The sequence below is a fragment of the Erigeron canadensis genome, chromosome 8, assembly GCF_010389155.1.
Source record: "Erigeron canadensis isolate Cc75 chromosome 8, C_canadensis_v1, whole genome shotgun sequence".
Classification (NCBI taxonomy): domain Eukaryota; kingdom Viridiplantae; phylum Streptophyta; class Magnoliopsida; order Asterales; family Asteraceae; genus Erigeron; species Erigeron canadensis.
The window spans coordinates 21,371,621-21,386,248 of NC_057768.1; the positions used below are offsets into that span (position 1 = coordinate 21,371,621).

Consider the following 14,628-nt stretch of genomic DNA (forward strand, 5'->3'; position numbering starts at 1 on the left):
CCTAAAGTTAATTTCAATTTTAGTATTGAATTAAAAAATTGATTAAAAAATCTCTTTGGATTTGATTTTAATTAATTGAATGGTTAAAAAGGATTTATTGACTAAATAAATTCATTTGTTTTAAATTTAAAAATAAAAAAGGGTAAAAAGAAATTAATATTAATATTACTTGTATTTACAAATTTCTCCCTGATTTTCTTTCTTCTCTCGTAAGACAAACCCTAGCAATCTTTTTTCTCTCTCCAACGTGTTACTATTAAATATTAAAATTTCATATTTATTTATTTATATACATCCAAAAATATATATAACTGAAAACTAATTGGGGAAAATATGATCTTAAATTAGGGTTTCAATAAATTGGGCGTATTCAAGATTTTCCGATCTCCACTGTTTCGATGATCTCAATCAAAGGTACGCATGCGCCAAAATGATATACATATAAATATATTATATATTATATATGTGTATATATATTTATATTTTGAGTGAGTGATTTGATTAATTTTTGTTGTGAATTTTTGTTTTTTGGATGTGATGATAGATCTGGGAAGTGAAATTTTGGATAGATGAATTGATTAGAAAATTTGAGGGATTGTTGATGGAGATTAGTTTGAGTAAAACAAAGTCATTGGATCTTAAAACATTTTATAATTCTGAGGTGATTAGTAATAACGGAAACACGACGAGTAACACGACCAGTAGTAGTAGTAGTAGTTGGTTAGGAAATGGTGGAGGTGAGGCCACGAAAACGAAAAAAAGGAAGAATAGGAAGGAGGAGGTGGGTGGTGATAATCCGGGTGACGTAAAAAAGATTAGGCAGATTAGTGATGGTACGTGTATGTCAGGGTTCGGGATTGGTCAGAAGATACTAAACGGGTACAATGCTGCTAATGGTGTTATTCCTAAGCGACCACGGGGATCATTTGGACGAAGTAAGTTTGCTAAAAGTCGTCTTTTGAAGTCGTCTGAAAAGGTTGATAAGTTAAAAGATGAGGTGAAAGTAGCTTCTGACGAACCTTTGGATCCAAAGGTGGCGTCTTCTTCAAAAGAGATTGGTAAGTTAAATGGTGTGTCTATGGGAAAAGTTAGAACGAAGCAGAAAGGGGTTGTTTATAAAGGGAATCAAAAGCAGGAGTCATCTGCGAAGAGTGACGATGATGGAGATTTGGGTAAGATGATTGGTACTAAAGATGCTGATGCGGTCAATCAGAACATAGTTCCTGATGCAGTAGACACACTCCAAAGCAGTAGTAGTTCAGATGAAGTTGCTAAGTTAAAATATGAGTTCAGGGAAAGAACGCCGATTAAGGATGTACCACTAAACAGTATTTCTACTTCTGCCGATCAGATGGGTAAGTTAATAGGAAATTCAAAGGGTAAACTTCGAAACAATGTTAAGCAAAATGGAATGGATGGAACACAAAAGCAAAAGGAGGTTTCTGCAGCAGTTGGTTCTTCTCGTCTTGCAAAGGGACAAGGCACTGGTTTGGTATTCAACAATAAAGATTTTTCTACTAAACAAAATGGTAACAACCGTAGTAAAAGAAAGATGTTGGGATCAGGTACTGAGACCATTGCAAAGAAAGTTGAGTCATCTGTTGAGAAAAAATGCAGTGCACTCGACATTGATCCTGATGATGATCTTGAACAGAATGCAGCGAGGATGCTCTCGTCTCGTTTTGACCCTAGTTGTACTGGTTTTGCATTAAAGGATAAATCATTGGCTTTATCATCTGCGAATGGAGATAGTGAAGGCCCAATGGTTGCTTCTGATCCAGTTACTACCGATACTGCAGACAGAGTATTACGCCCCAGGAGACACCAGAAAGGTAAGGGCACCACCTCCAGAAAGAGGCGTCGTTTTTATGAAATACATTCTGATGACATGGATGCTCACTGGTTCCTGAAAAGGAAGATTAAGATTTTCTGGCCTTTAGATGATAGTTGGTACTATGGTCTAGTAAATGATTATGATGCAGAAAGAAATCTTCATCATATAAAGTATAATGACTGGGATGAAGAATGGATTAGCCTTGACAAGGAGAGATTCAAACTATTGCTTCTTTCTAGTGAAGTCCCACGTAGGGTAAGCAGTAAAGATACTCCATCAGAAGATACCCACAAGGAAGATAGCGACGGAAACAGGGGAATTAGACATGCTCATATCAAGGATGATGGCTTCATGGCAACTCATATGGAATCAGAACCTATCATCTCATGGCTTGCCTGTTCTTCACATCGAGTCAAATCACATACTTCCACTTCTTTGAAAAAGCCAAAGTTCACACATTCTCCCTCTGATAATTCCATAGATGTGTATGATACAGGTAAAATGGGTCTGTTGGAAAGAGAAACTGATATGCCGACCTGCAGTTCTGCTTTCATAAATGCTTCAGCTGACAGTGGAGAAAATTTACCTATCGTTTACGTTCGAAGGCGATACCGTAGATGTAGTGATGCATCACCTCGGTTGTTGAATGATGTTCAATTGGAGCTAGATTCAGCATTAGTAGATAGTAGGGAGTATAAGATATGCATATCACTTTGGCCCATTCTTACGTTTGTACTTGGGGTGGATATGTTATGGTTACTTCACAGTATATATCTAATGCATTATGGCACCATGATTACCATTTGGCCTACTGTTTTTATGGAAGTTCTGTTTGTTGATAATATTGTCGGATTGAGGCTCTTTCTTTATAAAGGTTGCTTAAAGCAAGCAGTGTCCTTCATTTTCCTAGCCCTGAAAGTGTTTTGTGAACCGGAGAAAGATGAGTATATCAACCGGCAATTTCCGATGACGTCAATAAGATTGAAACTTTCTTTCTTTCAGAACTTCAGAAAGCAGAAGGTTTTTACATACCATAGTTTCTCAAAAGTGAGAGATGTTGATTGGCAGCACATTGATGCTGAATTCCAGCCACATTGTTCCCTCTCAAAACGGCTGTCTCTGTCTGAGTGCACATACGACAACATTAAGCTACTGGATGCGGAAACACAAAACTCTCATATGCCATATGCTGGTCAATCAGTGTCCTATGAGGTACTATCCATATGTATTTCTCAAATTATATCCTAACAACTACAAGTTTTAGTATTAGTAATTAATAATCTTTGATAAGGTCTTACGAAATGAGGAGTACAACTCTTACTAATTTGGTTCATGGAATGTGTAAATAGTTAACTTTTGTTTCTATTAGATAATTTGTTTGTTGCAGCTGGTATGGAACTGACTCTTTTTCTTTTTTATTCTTTGTTAATAAATGAGTGCCCGATGTCGACTGGACAAGATAAATTAGAAAGATCTTGCTAATCAAAACATTAAAACTGATTATTGCCACTTCAAGCCACAATAGTCAGATAAGCAGTTCCAAAACACATATCCAAACGCCCCGTTAGATAAGCGCTATTAGGCTAAACGTACTGTAACGCAAACGTGAACTGGTTGAGTAAATATAAAAAATTGGCTGTCCCTTGATCATGGACCTAAGCTTGATTCAGGGTCAAATAATAGCCATGTTTTGAATAATGCTTTGATTTCAAGCAAGATACAGGCTCTAGTTAGTGCTAAGATGATCAGTGACAGCTGTAAGGCGAAACAATACATTGTAATGCCCGAAAACAGCATATTGGCACTTTTAGTAATTACTTGTTATATTAGAAAAGGCTGTTTAGCATGGGGACACCGGATTGATGTTTTTACACTTGAGTTTTGGCATAAATCTACATATAAGGATTGCTATGGACTAATTATTAGATTTTTTTGGCTTTGCAGGTTCTTCACAAGAAGTCAAATTCTGGTCCTTTGCCCTCGCTCAGTAGTTATAGATCATCCAGTAGTATTGTGCCGGGGAGTCGTGCTTCAACAATTTTTAGTTTGAAGCGTGGAACTCTTCCTCCGTTTGCTCTTTCATTTAGTGCTGCACCAAATTTCTTTCTTGGCCTACATCTCAAACTTTTGTTGGAACGTAGTATCAGCCTTCAAGACCATGCAGATGATTGTAGCTATGTTGAGGACCAGTTTGAGATTTCTACAGAGAGCTCTTCTGGGAGCCATGATGCGGAAATGTCGTCTGTTGATGCAAAAGGCTCTGGTATGGTTTGTACCAACTCACATCATGGTAATGGTGCTGCGATAATAACCATTGACGGAGGGCTGAGGCAGTCAGCTGAACTTGTTCTTGATGCAAATTACAATGTTAGCCAGACTTCCATCGCTTCTGAAGCTGTTCAAACTGTCGTCAATTCAGATAAATACCAAGGCACTAATCGACTGTCACAACAGTTTGGCTTTTCTGAAGACCCAGCTGGCTCATCTCACTTGAAAGGTATTAGTGTTGAAATTCCAACGTCTGATGAAGTTTACAGGGATTTTCAGAGAACACCTGGTACCCAACAGGTGTCTCCTCTGACTTGGAACTTTAGTGATGGCATCATCTGTAGTACTACTCCTACCCATGATAATTCTTCACCGTTTGGAGATTCATTACATTCATCGGCTGACGGAAAGTCATATGTTATTGGCAGTGGATTTGGTAACGGGCCAAAGAAGCCAAGAACTCAGGTTCAGTACACTTTGCCGTCTCGAGAATTAGATTTTAAAATTAAGACTTATAATCAGAGTAGCCATCTTTACCAGAGAATTAGGAAGTCAAATGATAAGAAGACATCAGATGTATCTAAAGCTCCACGTAGGAATCTTGAATTGGTTGCTTGTGATGTGAATATATTGATCAACGGTGGAGACAAAGGGTGGAGAGAATGTGGGGCACGAGTTTTCTTAGAAGCTGCTGATCAGAATGACTGGAAACTTGCAGTGAAAAGTAGTGGGAAGTTGAAGTATGCATATAAGGTGCATCAAGATTTACAGTCTGGCTCAACCAACCGCTACACCCATGCTATGATGTGGAAAGGGGGGAAGGATTGGCAACTCGAGTTCCCAGACAGAAGTCAATGGTTTCTTTTCAAGGAGATGTATGAGGAGTGCCACAATAGGAACATACGAGCATCATCCAGAAAAAACATTCCTATTCCTGGTGTTCGTCTTATTGACGACTCGTTTGATGATCTAGAGGAGATGCCTTACGTCCGCAATCCCTGGTACTTCCGTCAGGTGAAAAATGATGTTGAAATGGCTATGGATGCAACTCATGTTATTTATGACATGGACAGTGAAGATGAAGAGTGGCTTTCAAGGAACAGGGCATATTGGGAGATGCAGCAGGCGAGTGAAGATGATATGATCACTGATGAGCTTTTTGAGAAGGTCATGGATATGTTGGAGAAGGTTTCATATGCTCAGAAGCGTGATCACTTTACTTCCGGAGAAATTGAAGAGTTGATTGCCAGAGTAAGTCCCATACAAGTGGCAAAATCCATCTACGAACATTGGAGAGAAAAGAGGCAACGGAAGGGCATGCCACTAGTTCGACAGTTCCAGGTATGTCCCACAATACCTGTCCTTGAAATTTTTTGTTTACTTTTGTGCTTTATTTTAATAATTCTGATGTTGACTATCTACTACTTCTACTACTCCTTTATAATGATTATTCACCCCCCTATTTTAGGAAAGGGTTAGAAAATAGTTAGATGGGAAATTACTAGATTGCCCTTAATAAACAACCTTTAAGGAAAGGGTTATTATATATTACCAAAATTACCCTTAATGAATTAATTTACACTTTAAACCCTTATCTTTTAAAATATCACTATCACCATTGTATCAACTTACACGGTTAGACCACTCGACACCAATTGTCGATGTCATCGATCACCACCCGTCACCGACACCACTAAACCACCGTCGCCGTCACCGCCGCCGCATTGCGCGGGTACAATGCTAGTATATCTAAGTTATAACTACCCTGTATGCCATATAGTCTTTCCATGCGTTGATTACATTGTAAATGTAAATGCATCTATGTTGTTTGGTCTGTTAAAATATATCTTTTGATCATGGCATCAAGGATTTCAGGATTCCAGCAGCCCGTAGTTCCTAAGAACAATTAATAATAGTCTCCATACCTAACCTAATGACTAGCAGCCTTTTTGTAGATAGACTTGACCTAATCTTGGAGAACAAGTAACTTTCAAAATGACAGGACAATTATTATAAATCGACAGTTAACACCCTTGAACTTCTGGTTCATATCATAATGTAAATTCTGGGAGTATAGATGCACTATGCAGAACATAAATGTGAAGGGACCCAAGGCTACTTAGATGGCTGGGTTATTTGTCACTTGTGTGCATGTTAGGAAATTTCATGATGAATAGGGAAGTTCTATTGTATGTTCTAGTAAATCCCTTTTGAGACCTGGAAATATATGTAGCAAAAGGTAGAAATGTGTTAATTAGCCCTATTTGAGCTCATCTATTGTGATGGCTGGATTTGAAACTGTCAGCTTGTAGTGGAGGTTAGAGGAATATTAAGATGAAATAGTGTTTTGCATAGAGGTAGCATGTTTGACCCAATAATTTCCTTATGAATGGGTCAATTCGGATTTGTCTATTGATCTACCCAGTTAACATAAATTAGCTGAAATGGAGATGGTCTGAAAGTTTCTTGAGGGGGTAATACTCTAATGTGTAGAACCTCCTATTTATTCAAACAATGAGATTTTACTCGAAGTTATATTACTTTGTAATCTTACTTCATACACCTTTAAAGTTTGAAAATTATTTTTGAATGGCAAAAAGGGTTCAAGGACAATCACAACTGACCTGTTTAAGTTTAAAACTTTACATACTATTTATCAGCTATCAAGATCATGGGCACGTTTCTTTCATTTATATGTCTTATATAACTTTCACAGCTTTTCACATCTGTCCATCCTTAATGATTATGTTGTTCAGGTTGGGTTCAAGTTTATTCCATTTATAATTTTGTTGGTTAGAAGATTTAGAATGCTTAGTTATGTACTTGGAGCCTTATAAAGTGTGAATGGATAAGGACATTACATTTGCTTATGTTGTGTGTTTTGATACTTGTTTGAACAGGGCGATATATCATTGGCCCATATTTTTTCTGAAGGAACTATCTAAGTGTAAATTATCTTCTAGATAAATGCGTGAGTGTGACAATGTTGCCTGATGTGTGCACTAATGTACTAGCCTTAAAATGGGCTTTCTGGTTCAGATTATGATCCATATTAGAAGATTTAAATTCCTATCTGTCTGTTTTTTATTTTCATTTTCATATTTTAGTCTTTATCTTAAAAGCACGTTTTAAGAGGTAAATCAGCCAAGTTAGCTCTTTGTTCTAGTTAATGCTAACTAAGGTGCTGCAAAATCGAGAGGCACACCTGAGGCATCAACCCAAGCTGCTGCAGACAGAGGTGAAAGGCACAGGATTCAGCCACCTGTTGTAATCTTAACATTTTTACCCAGCTTGTCTTTGCCTGAGCCCCATCTGGGTAGTCCTATATTCAATTCTTTCTCCTCTCTTTGATTTAAGGGAAAAGCATACATTATATCTTCATTGCTCTATGCGTCTCCTATTCTCCTGATCAGCGAGTGAAATGAAATATCAATGGAGAAACCCTTGAACGGATTTATCACTGGCTGCTGGAAAACACACAATCTTATTACATTGGGCTTGGCTCAGTTACCATTGTACATCGGTCTAGTTAATTTTTTTTACATGGCAAGTTCTTTTGATGGAACTCGAATCAATTTATTATGGTTATTTTACTATGAATCAATTTATTTAGCTATTTATAATATAATTACATACATATTTATAACATATTAAGTTCAGTATTAATTTATTTATTTTAAAAAGTCCAGTCATGTGTATGTGCTGTGTTCATTTTCGCGTCTCACTTCAGCTTTGGGGTCGCAGTTGCAACAGATCGGAACACGTCTTCAACACCAAAGTTATAGTCTTGTAGATCAAATTTCTCTATTTTTATGAGGGTCATTTCTTTTCATTCTGTGATATCTTGGATGGCTATACGTGGTGATCTTTTTTAAAGTCGTGCCTTGTTTTTCCTTTCAGATTATTCCGGTCAATCTCACTTGACTTCCCATGGACCCTTTAGGTCTCTATCCTGGAGTCTCATGTCTGACAAGTGATGACTCTGATTTGCGGTCTTTCCTCCTTGATACCAAAAACTTTGTTGCTTTATCTGAAATTTTTATAAGCTTTTGAGCTGTTTAAGTTCAGTGATCATTCAGCATATTTAATAATCTGAAGTCATTCAGTAAACTGCTAGAAAGTCAAGGGCCAACTGTATTTTGCATTTCTCCATACAGTGTCATTTTTTTTTTCATCTTTCTTATTTTGGACCATTTATCTTTTTGCATCATACTAGAAGTTTAGTGATGTTTCCCGAATGTGGAGATTTGTTGATATATTTTTTTGTGAAATCAAAATGTTAAGAGTAACAATTTACTAGGTTACTTTAGCCAGCCATTTGTGAAGTCTTAAATATGAGTCGCTTTTCAACGTACATCCTTGGTACCCGAGATTTTCTTTTGGACTTTTCATTTACTAGTATTGTCCCCCAAGGAGAAGAAGCCCAAAAGGTTCAACTGCAATGGCAACTTTTGTTTTACCGGATTAACTTGTGATTAATATTTGTGCTGCTAACATCTACAGGGATTATAACAGACAATAACTTAGAAGATATAGGTTGTAGTTTTGTTTTTATTATATGTTTTGAAAACTATATTCATGTATGCTGTGGAGATGGGAGTGATTCCAATTTGTGTAGTGTTTCTAGATAGGGTAAGATAACTGTTAGGACTTAGGAAACAGAAACGGATGAGGCTGTCCCTATTCAGGCTACCTGGAATGTAAGCGGCCTAACTGGGATATCCTGTGGCTGTTTCTGAACCTTTTCCTGGCCACCTCCCAGATTGTACTTAGCTGGGTATAGTTTGTATATTTTCTTCAACATGAGTAATGATAGATAGTTGGGATGTATATGTCATGGCACTGTAGTGGGCAGACATCTGTTTGGTGGCAAACAAAGTTTTATAAGAAATTGAGGTTTTTCATCTGCAGAAACCTCCCTCTGGTGTAGAGGCCACTTTCGGCTAATTTATATTGCTGCAAGTATCTTGCTTGATTTTTTTTAATGTTTTCATTTGTGTTTGGACTTTAGAGACAAGTTTTAACTAATCAGATATCCTGAACGTATTTTTTTTTTTATCAGCCTCCGTTATGGCAAAGGTACCAGCAGATATGTAGAGAGTGGGATCAATTGAACCCAAAATTAACAGCTGGGGCAGTCAGTGGATCCCAGGAGAAGGCATCTGCAGGCGACAAACCACCTATGTTTGCTTTTTGTTTGAAGCCACGAGGTTTGGAATTGCTCAACAAAGGTTTGAAACATAGGCCACATAAGAAAATTTCACTTTCTGGCTACAGCCATGCATTTCTAGGTGATCACGACGTTCATCGTTCTTCTGGTAAGCTAATTTTGACACTCGTGTATACTTCTTACTCTCTACTCCCTCCCTATTTTGGATTAAATTTTGTAAACGTGACAAGATGTGCAAGTTGGATGGCCAATTCCTTTATTTAAAAATAAGTGGTTAGTGTGTCAAAGTATAATTCCAAAAAATATAGTATTTCAATTATTATCTTACTTTTTTTGAATAAAAAGATTTATGAGGTTTTATGCATAAACAATGTTCAGCTACTTTTAACCTGTTACCTATATAGGATATACTTGTTTTGATTTTACCAGTTCGATATAAAATCCAGCCTGAATCAATCCTTCTAGAAGTTACAGGGTTATGATGGCCACCCCTTGTTTATGGCTGAGTTTTATATATTACTCAATTGTGTTTCTGTTTCATATCTGACAGGAAGAAGATTAGATGCATATCCCTTTGGAGATGAGAGAGCCGAGTCTTCAGATGTTTCTCCACTGGCAACTAGGATGTATTTGTCGCCTAGAGATACTGGTGGGCCCGGACAGTTTTCTTTGGACGGTGGTGATGCCTCTGACTGGAATCACCACCCGAGAGTCCAGAGAAATAACTCCAAGAACATTAGAACTGTTGTATCGCCAAGAATGGCTATGGTGTCATCCACCTTTAGCAAGGCAGGAAAGAGAAACAATGGGAGAAAGTTGAATACAACTGACTCTGATTGGTATAATCAACCAAGTTCTCCATATAGGCATCCAGGTCAACTGTTGTTGGGTGGGTCGGATCTTGATGAGTTTAGGCTTAGGGATGCTTCCAGTGCTGCAAAGCATGCTCGTAATATGGCTAAGCTAAAGAGGGAGAGAGCTCAGAAACTCATGCTGAGTGCAGACCTAGCAATTCATAAGGCGGTCTCTGCTCTAATGACGGCTGAAGCAATAAAAGCTTCTTGTACAGGAGATAATGATGAGCAAATGAAGTCAACCAGTCCACCTACGAGCTGATTGGTTTGATTTCTTCTGTTTCTTTTGTTCATAGGTTCTATTAAATTATAGTCAGTCAGCGAGTCAGGTGCAATTTTTGGTTTAGACTTTGTTTTCACACAGTGCCTGCTTTTGGTACATTTGGTAGTTAGGCTATAGTTTTCCCTCGAGCATCAGTAAACAACGCGATTTTGAGTTGGTGCTTTTGTGGGATAGGGTGGCAGTTTTGTTTAGACATTTTATCTGTACAGAAAATTCCCAGCGATGTATTTACTTGATTGCCCCCCCAAACCCAACCAACACTAACTACGAAAAAAGAAACCTCTCGTTTAATCTCACAACATTTAACACTAGTTAAAATAATAGTGTCCAAAAGCCACACTTGTTTTTGCTATTGCCTTTGTGTATTGTTTGTTAGCATATTTGGTCATAATCAAGCCAACTCGTCCCTTTTGGGGATGGTATGAATTGTATATGTTGCTGTCTTTGCTTGGATTTCAGAGCTAAGCAAGTCGTATTTAGCAAGAAAAGCTGTAATGAACCTCAGAAACAGTATGTCTTTATCCTAACGGCCCTTATTTCGAGAATCGTTGTTGAGGTTAACAAAGTATTGGTACACAAAGAGGTTTTAACGTTTTTATAAGAGTTAAATGCAAGAACGGTCCGTGTGGTTTGTTTCTTTTTGCAACGATAGTCCCTTTTTTAAATTTTTAGCAACTATGGTCCCTGAAGACATGTATCAGTTGCAACGGCAGTCCCTCTCTAACGGATCTGTTAATTAGTGCCGTTAAGTTTTCCATGTGAGTAGCATGTGAGGGGTATCAATGTCCTTTTAGCTACACAAACACAAGGTGTTCAAAAGTATCTGGATCCAACCCTGTAATCCAGAAATCTGATATAATTTTATTTGGAAAGTCGGATATTCGAACTTTTGATATCTTAAATTTCGGATACTGATAATTATTTTTGAAAATCTCGGGCATTCGAAAATATCTAAGATTATTCGAAAAGTTTGGATATTGAAATTCACTATGCGAAAGTTTGAATAATTAAAAATCAGATAGATGAAACATGGATATCCCCCCAAATTTTCGGATAAAGGATTTCAATATCTGAGCATATTCAAAATTTTGGATATTCGAAGTTTTCGGATATCCGAACTATCCAAAATTTTAAAAAAAAATGTCCTAGATATTTTCGTATTGAGACTAAGTTTCAGATATTTTGGTAAAGTTTAGAATATTTTCAAATATTGAAAATAATATTTTTCGATACTTTTTGACATTTTCGGATTTAAGAAAAAACATATATTAAAATTCTTAAACTTTTTTAAAATTCACTATCTGAATTTAAGTCTGAATTTAAGTCTGGAATATAGGGTATCTGACTTTTCAAAGAAAACAGGATCAGATTTTCAGATGACAGTTTCGGATATGCATGTATAGTTTTGAATATCCCTGGGTTTGTGTAGGTGGAAAAACATTAATACCCCTCACGTGCTACTCAAATGGGGAACTTAACGACATTATTTAACGTTTTCGTTAGAGAGGGACTGTTGTTGCAACTGAAACATGTCTTTAGGGACCATAGTTGCTAAAAATTCAAGAGAGAGACTGCCGTTGCAAAAACTGACAAACCACTGGGACTATTCTTGCATTTAACTCTTTTTATGATAATAAGAGTTCATTGAAAGAATAGTCCCTGTGATTTGTACATTTTAGTAAGGGGGTCCCTATTCGACAATCGTTGCAATGAGGGTCCCTATTTTGAGAATTTTTTGCAAAATTGGTCCAAATTTGACGGATCCGTTAAAGGTGGTCGTCAAGTGTTTAGGTGTGCAGCACGTGTGGGGGTATTTATGTACTTTCCAGTTTCCACGCCACAAGGACCTCCATTACTAAAATGGGAAAACCACAGGGACTAATTTTGCAACTAACTCTTCTTTATATATAAAATTTTGCAACTAACTCTTCTTTATCTATAAACCCTTATAAAGGGTATTGAAATTAAGTTTAAACATTTTTTTCATTCTCATACTACTCTCCATATTTACTTTATATTTTACACATTTTATTTACTAACTTTCGAAATTACCCTTACAAAAAAATTAAACCCATAAAAATAAACCGATCTTTGATTTTAGTTTAATTAACATTGATCTTTCTATATTGTTTTAAAACAATCGATATAATCTCATAATCTATATTTTTGACACATTATGTAACCAATGCATTCATTCACAAAATTAGTTATAAAATTCTGCCGTAATGCGCGGGTACCATGCTCATATATAATAAAAGACTATTGGTCTAACTACTACTTAACCATTTAAAAATTTTAGTTTACCTAAAAATTTAATTTACATGTATGATAATTACAATTATAAATCAAAAAATATGGAACCAAAAACCTTTAAATTATTAATTATATTAGTAGAAATTTTTTTTATGAATTTACAATTTTTAAAAATCCATCACTAAATAATTCTTTTTAACTTTTCCATAAAAGAATAAATCTTATCAAGTAATTAACTTAAATATAATTTTAAACACTTTTTAGCTTTTCATGAATATTTAATGTTAAATTACCAAAAACATATTTTCACTAAAAATTCTAAAACTTATAAATACTTCATTTTATGATTAAACTTCAATTCTCATAATAACTTATATCTACTTTCTAATAATATATCAAAGATTTTGTTTTTTAAGGCAAATATCAAATTACTAGTTTGCTTTTTCTTATATTTGTATATTAATATTTATTAATATTTATATTTTTTTATTTTCACTTATTTAATAATTTATTTTATTTAAAAAAATGTTGTTGACTTTTCGTGTATTTGACTCGAGAATAAATAACTAAAATACCATATAGACATTTATATTATTCGAATAGATTTGTTTTTTTTCTTTTTAATAAATATCAAATTTCTAACATACAATCTTTTATTTATTTAAGCTTATATAATAACAAAAGTTTATATATAAATCAGTTCTTTAAAATAAAAGTATTTATATAAGGTATATCTCTATTAATTAAAATATTAAAGTGCATTTAAATTTAATATTAGAGACCTAACGAGCAGATAATTGTATGTTACAATCTCTTGAAAAAGTCAATGAAAATATCAATGTGTTAGTTGCAAGATTGGTCCATGTGGTTTTTCCATTTTAACAATGGGGGTCCATATAGGGTGAAAAGTACATAAATACCCCCACATGTGCACACTTGATGACCACCTTTAACGGATCCGTCAAAATTCGGACCAATTTTGCAAAACAAATCTCAAAATAGGGACCCCCATTGCAACGATTATCGAATAGGGACCCCCTTGCTAAAACGTACAAACCACATGGACCAATTTTGCAATTAACTCTAATAATAATAAGAACGAATTGCATTTTTGGTCCTTGTGTTATTATGTCATTTGCAACTTTGATACAAACATGTGAAAAGGGGCGAAACGTATCCCTATGATATCACACCTGTTACAATTTTGGTCCAAAACTAACGTGTCGTAAGAATTCAGCCGTGAATGTCCCCCATGTGCGTCTCACGTGCAGGGTAATTGAGTCATTTACACCCTCCCACCCATATATATACCAGAAACCACCCCTAAATTCACTTCAATCGGGTTTGATATCACTTTTGATTAAATAAATAAAAAAGATTTGGAATCACTATAACTGTGGATTTGATATCACTTTTAATCGTATATGTATATAAATATATATGATATAGAGAAGAAAAGAGAAAGAGGAGGGGGTCCGGTGGTCATGTAGCAGCATGGAGGTGGTCTCGTGGTGGCAAAATCAGATACTGCTTTGGCGGCAGTGGTGGTGGCCAGCCGGAGTTATTCAAAGAAAGACATGTTTTGAGAAGAAATTCCAGTTGAAGTGAATTTGGAGGTGGTTTCTGGTATATATATGGGTGAAAGGGTGTAAATGACTAAACTACCCCTCACGTGAGACGCACATGGGGGCATTAACGGCTGAATTCTAAACGACACGTTAGTTTTGGACCAAAATTGAAACAGATGTGATATCACAGGGATACGTTTCGCCACTTTTTACATGTTTGTATCAAAGTTGCAAATGGTGTGATAACACAGGGACCAAAAATGTATTTCGTTCTAATAATAATAATAGTAATAGTAATGATGATAATGATAATGATAATGATAATGATAATGATAATGATAATGATAATAATAAATAATAATAATAATAATAATAATAATAATAATAATAATAATAAT

The 14,628-nt window shown here is 35.7% G+C and overlaps 1 protein-coding gene across 1 annotated transcript; it reads left to right on the forward strand.

The window, feature by feature from the left end:
• Positions 1–268: 268 nt before the first annotated feature.
• Positions 269–10,658, forward strand: LOC122578048. The gene is made up of 5 exons (XM_043749914.1): positions 269–414; positions 545–3,046; positions 3,779–5,443; positions 9,165–9,420; positions 9,823–10,658. Exons 2-5 carry the CDS (start codon positions 602–604, stop codon positions 10,386–10,388), a joined length of 4,932 nt encoding a protein of 1,643 aa, XP_043605849.1. The 5' UTR covers positions 269–414; positions 545–601; the 3' UTR covers positions 10,389–10,658.
• Positions 10,659–14,628: the final 3,970 nt, after the last annotated feature.

Excerpts from the sequence above, each read along its gene's own strand:
- LOC122578048 (XM_043749914.1), top strand. The coding sequence starts at position 602 with ATGGAGATTAGTTTGAGTAAAACAAAGTCATTGGATCTTAAAACATTT. Across the intron at positions 5,444-9,164 it reads CACTAGTTCGACAGTTCCAG|CCTCCGTTATGGCAAAGGTA; the intron begins GTATGTCCCACA and ends TTTTTTTATCAG. Across the intron at positions 9,421-9,822 it reads CGACGTTCATCGTTCTTCTG|GAAGAAGATTAGATGCATAT; the intron begins GTAAGCTAATTT and ends CATATCTGACAG.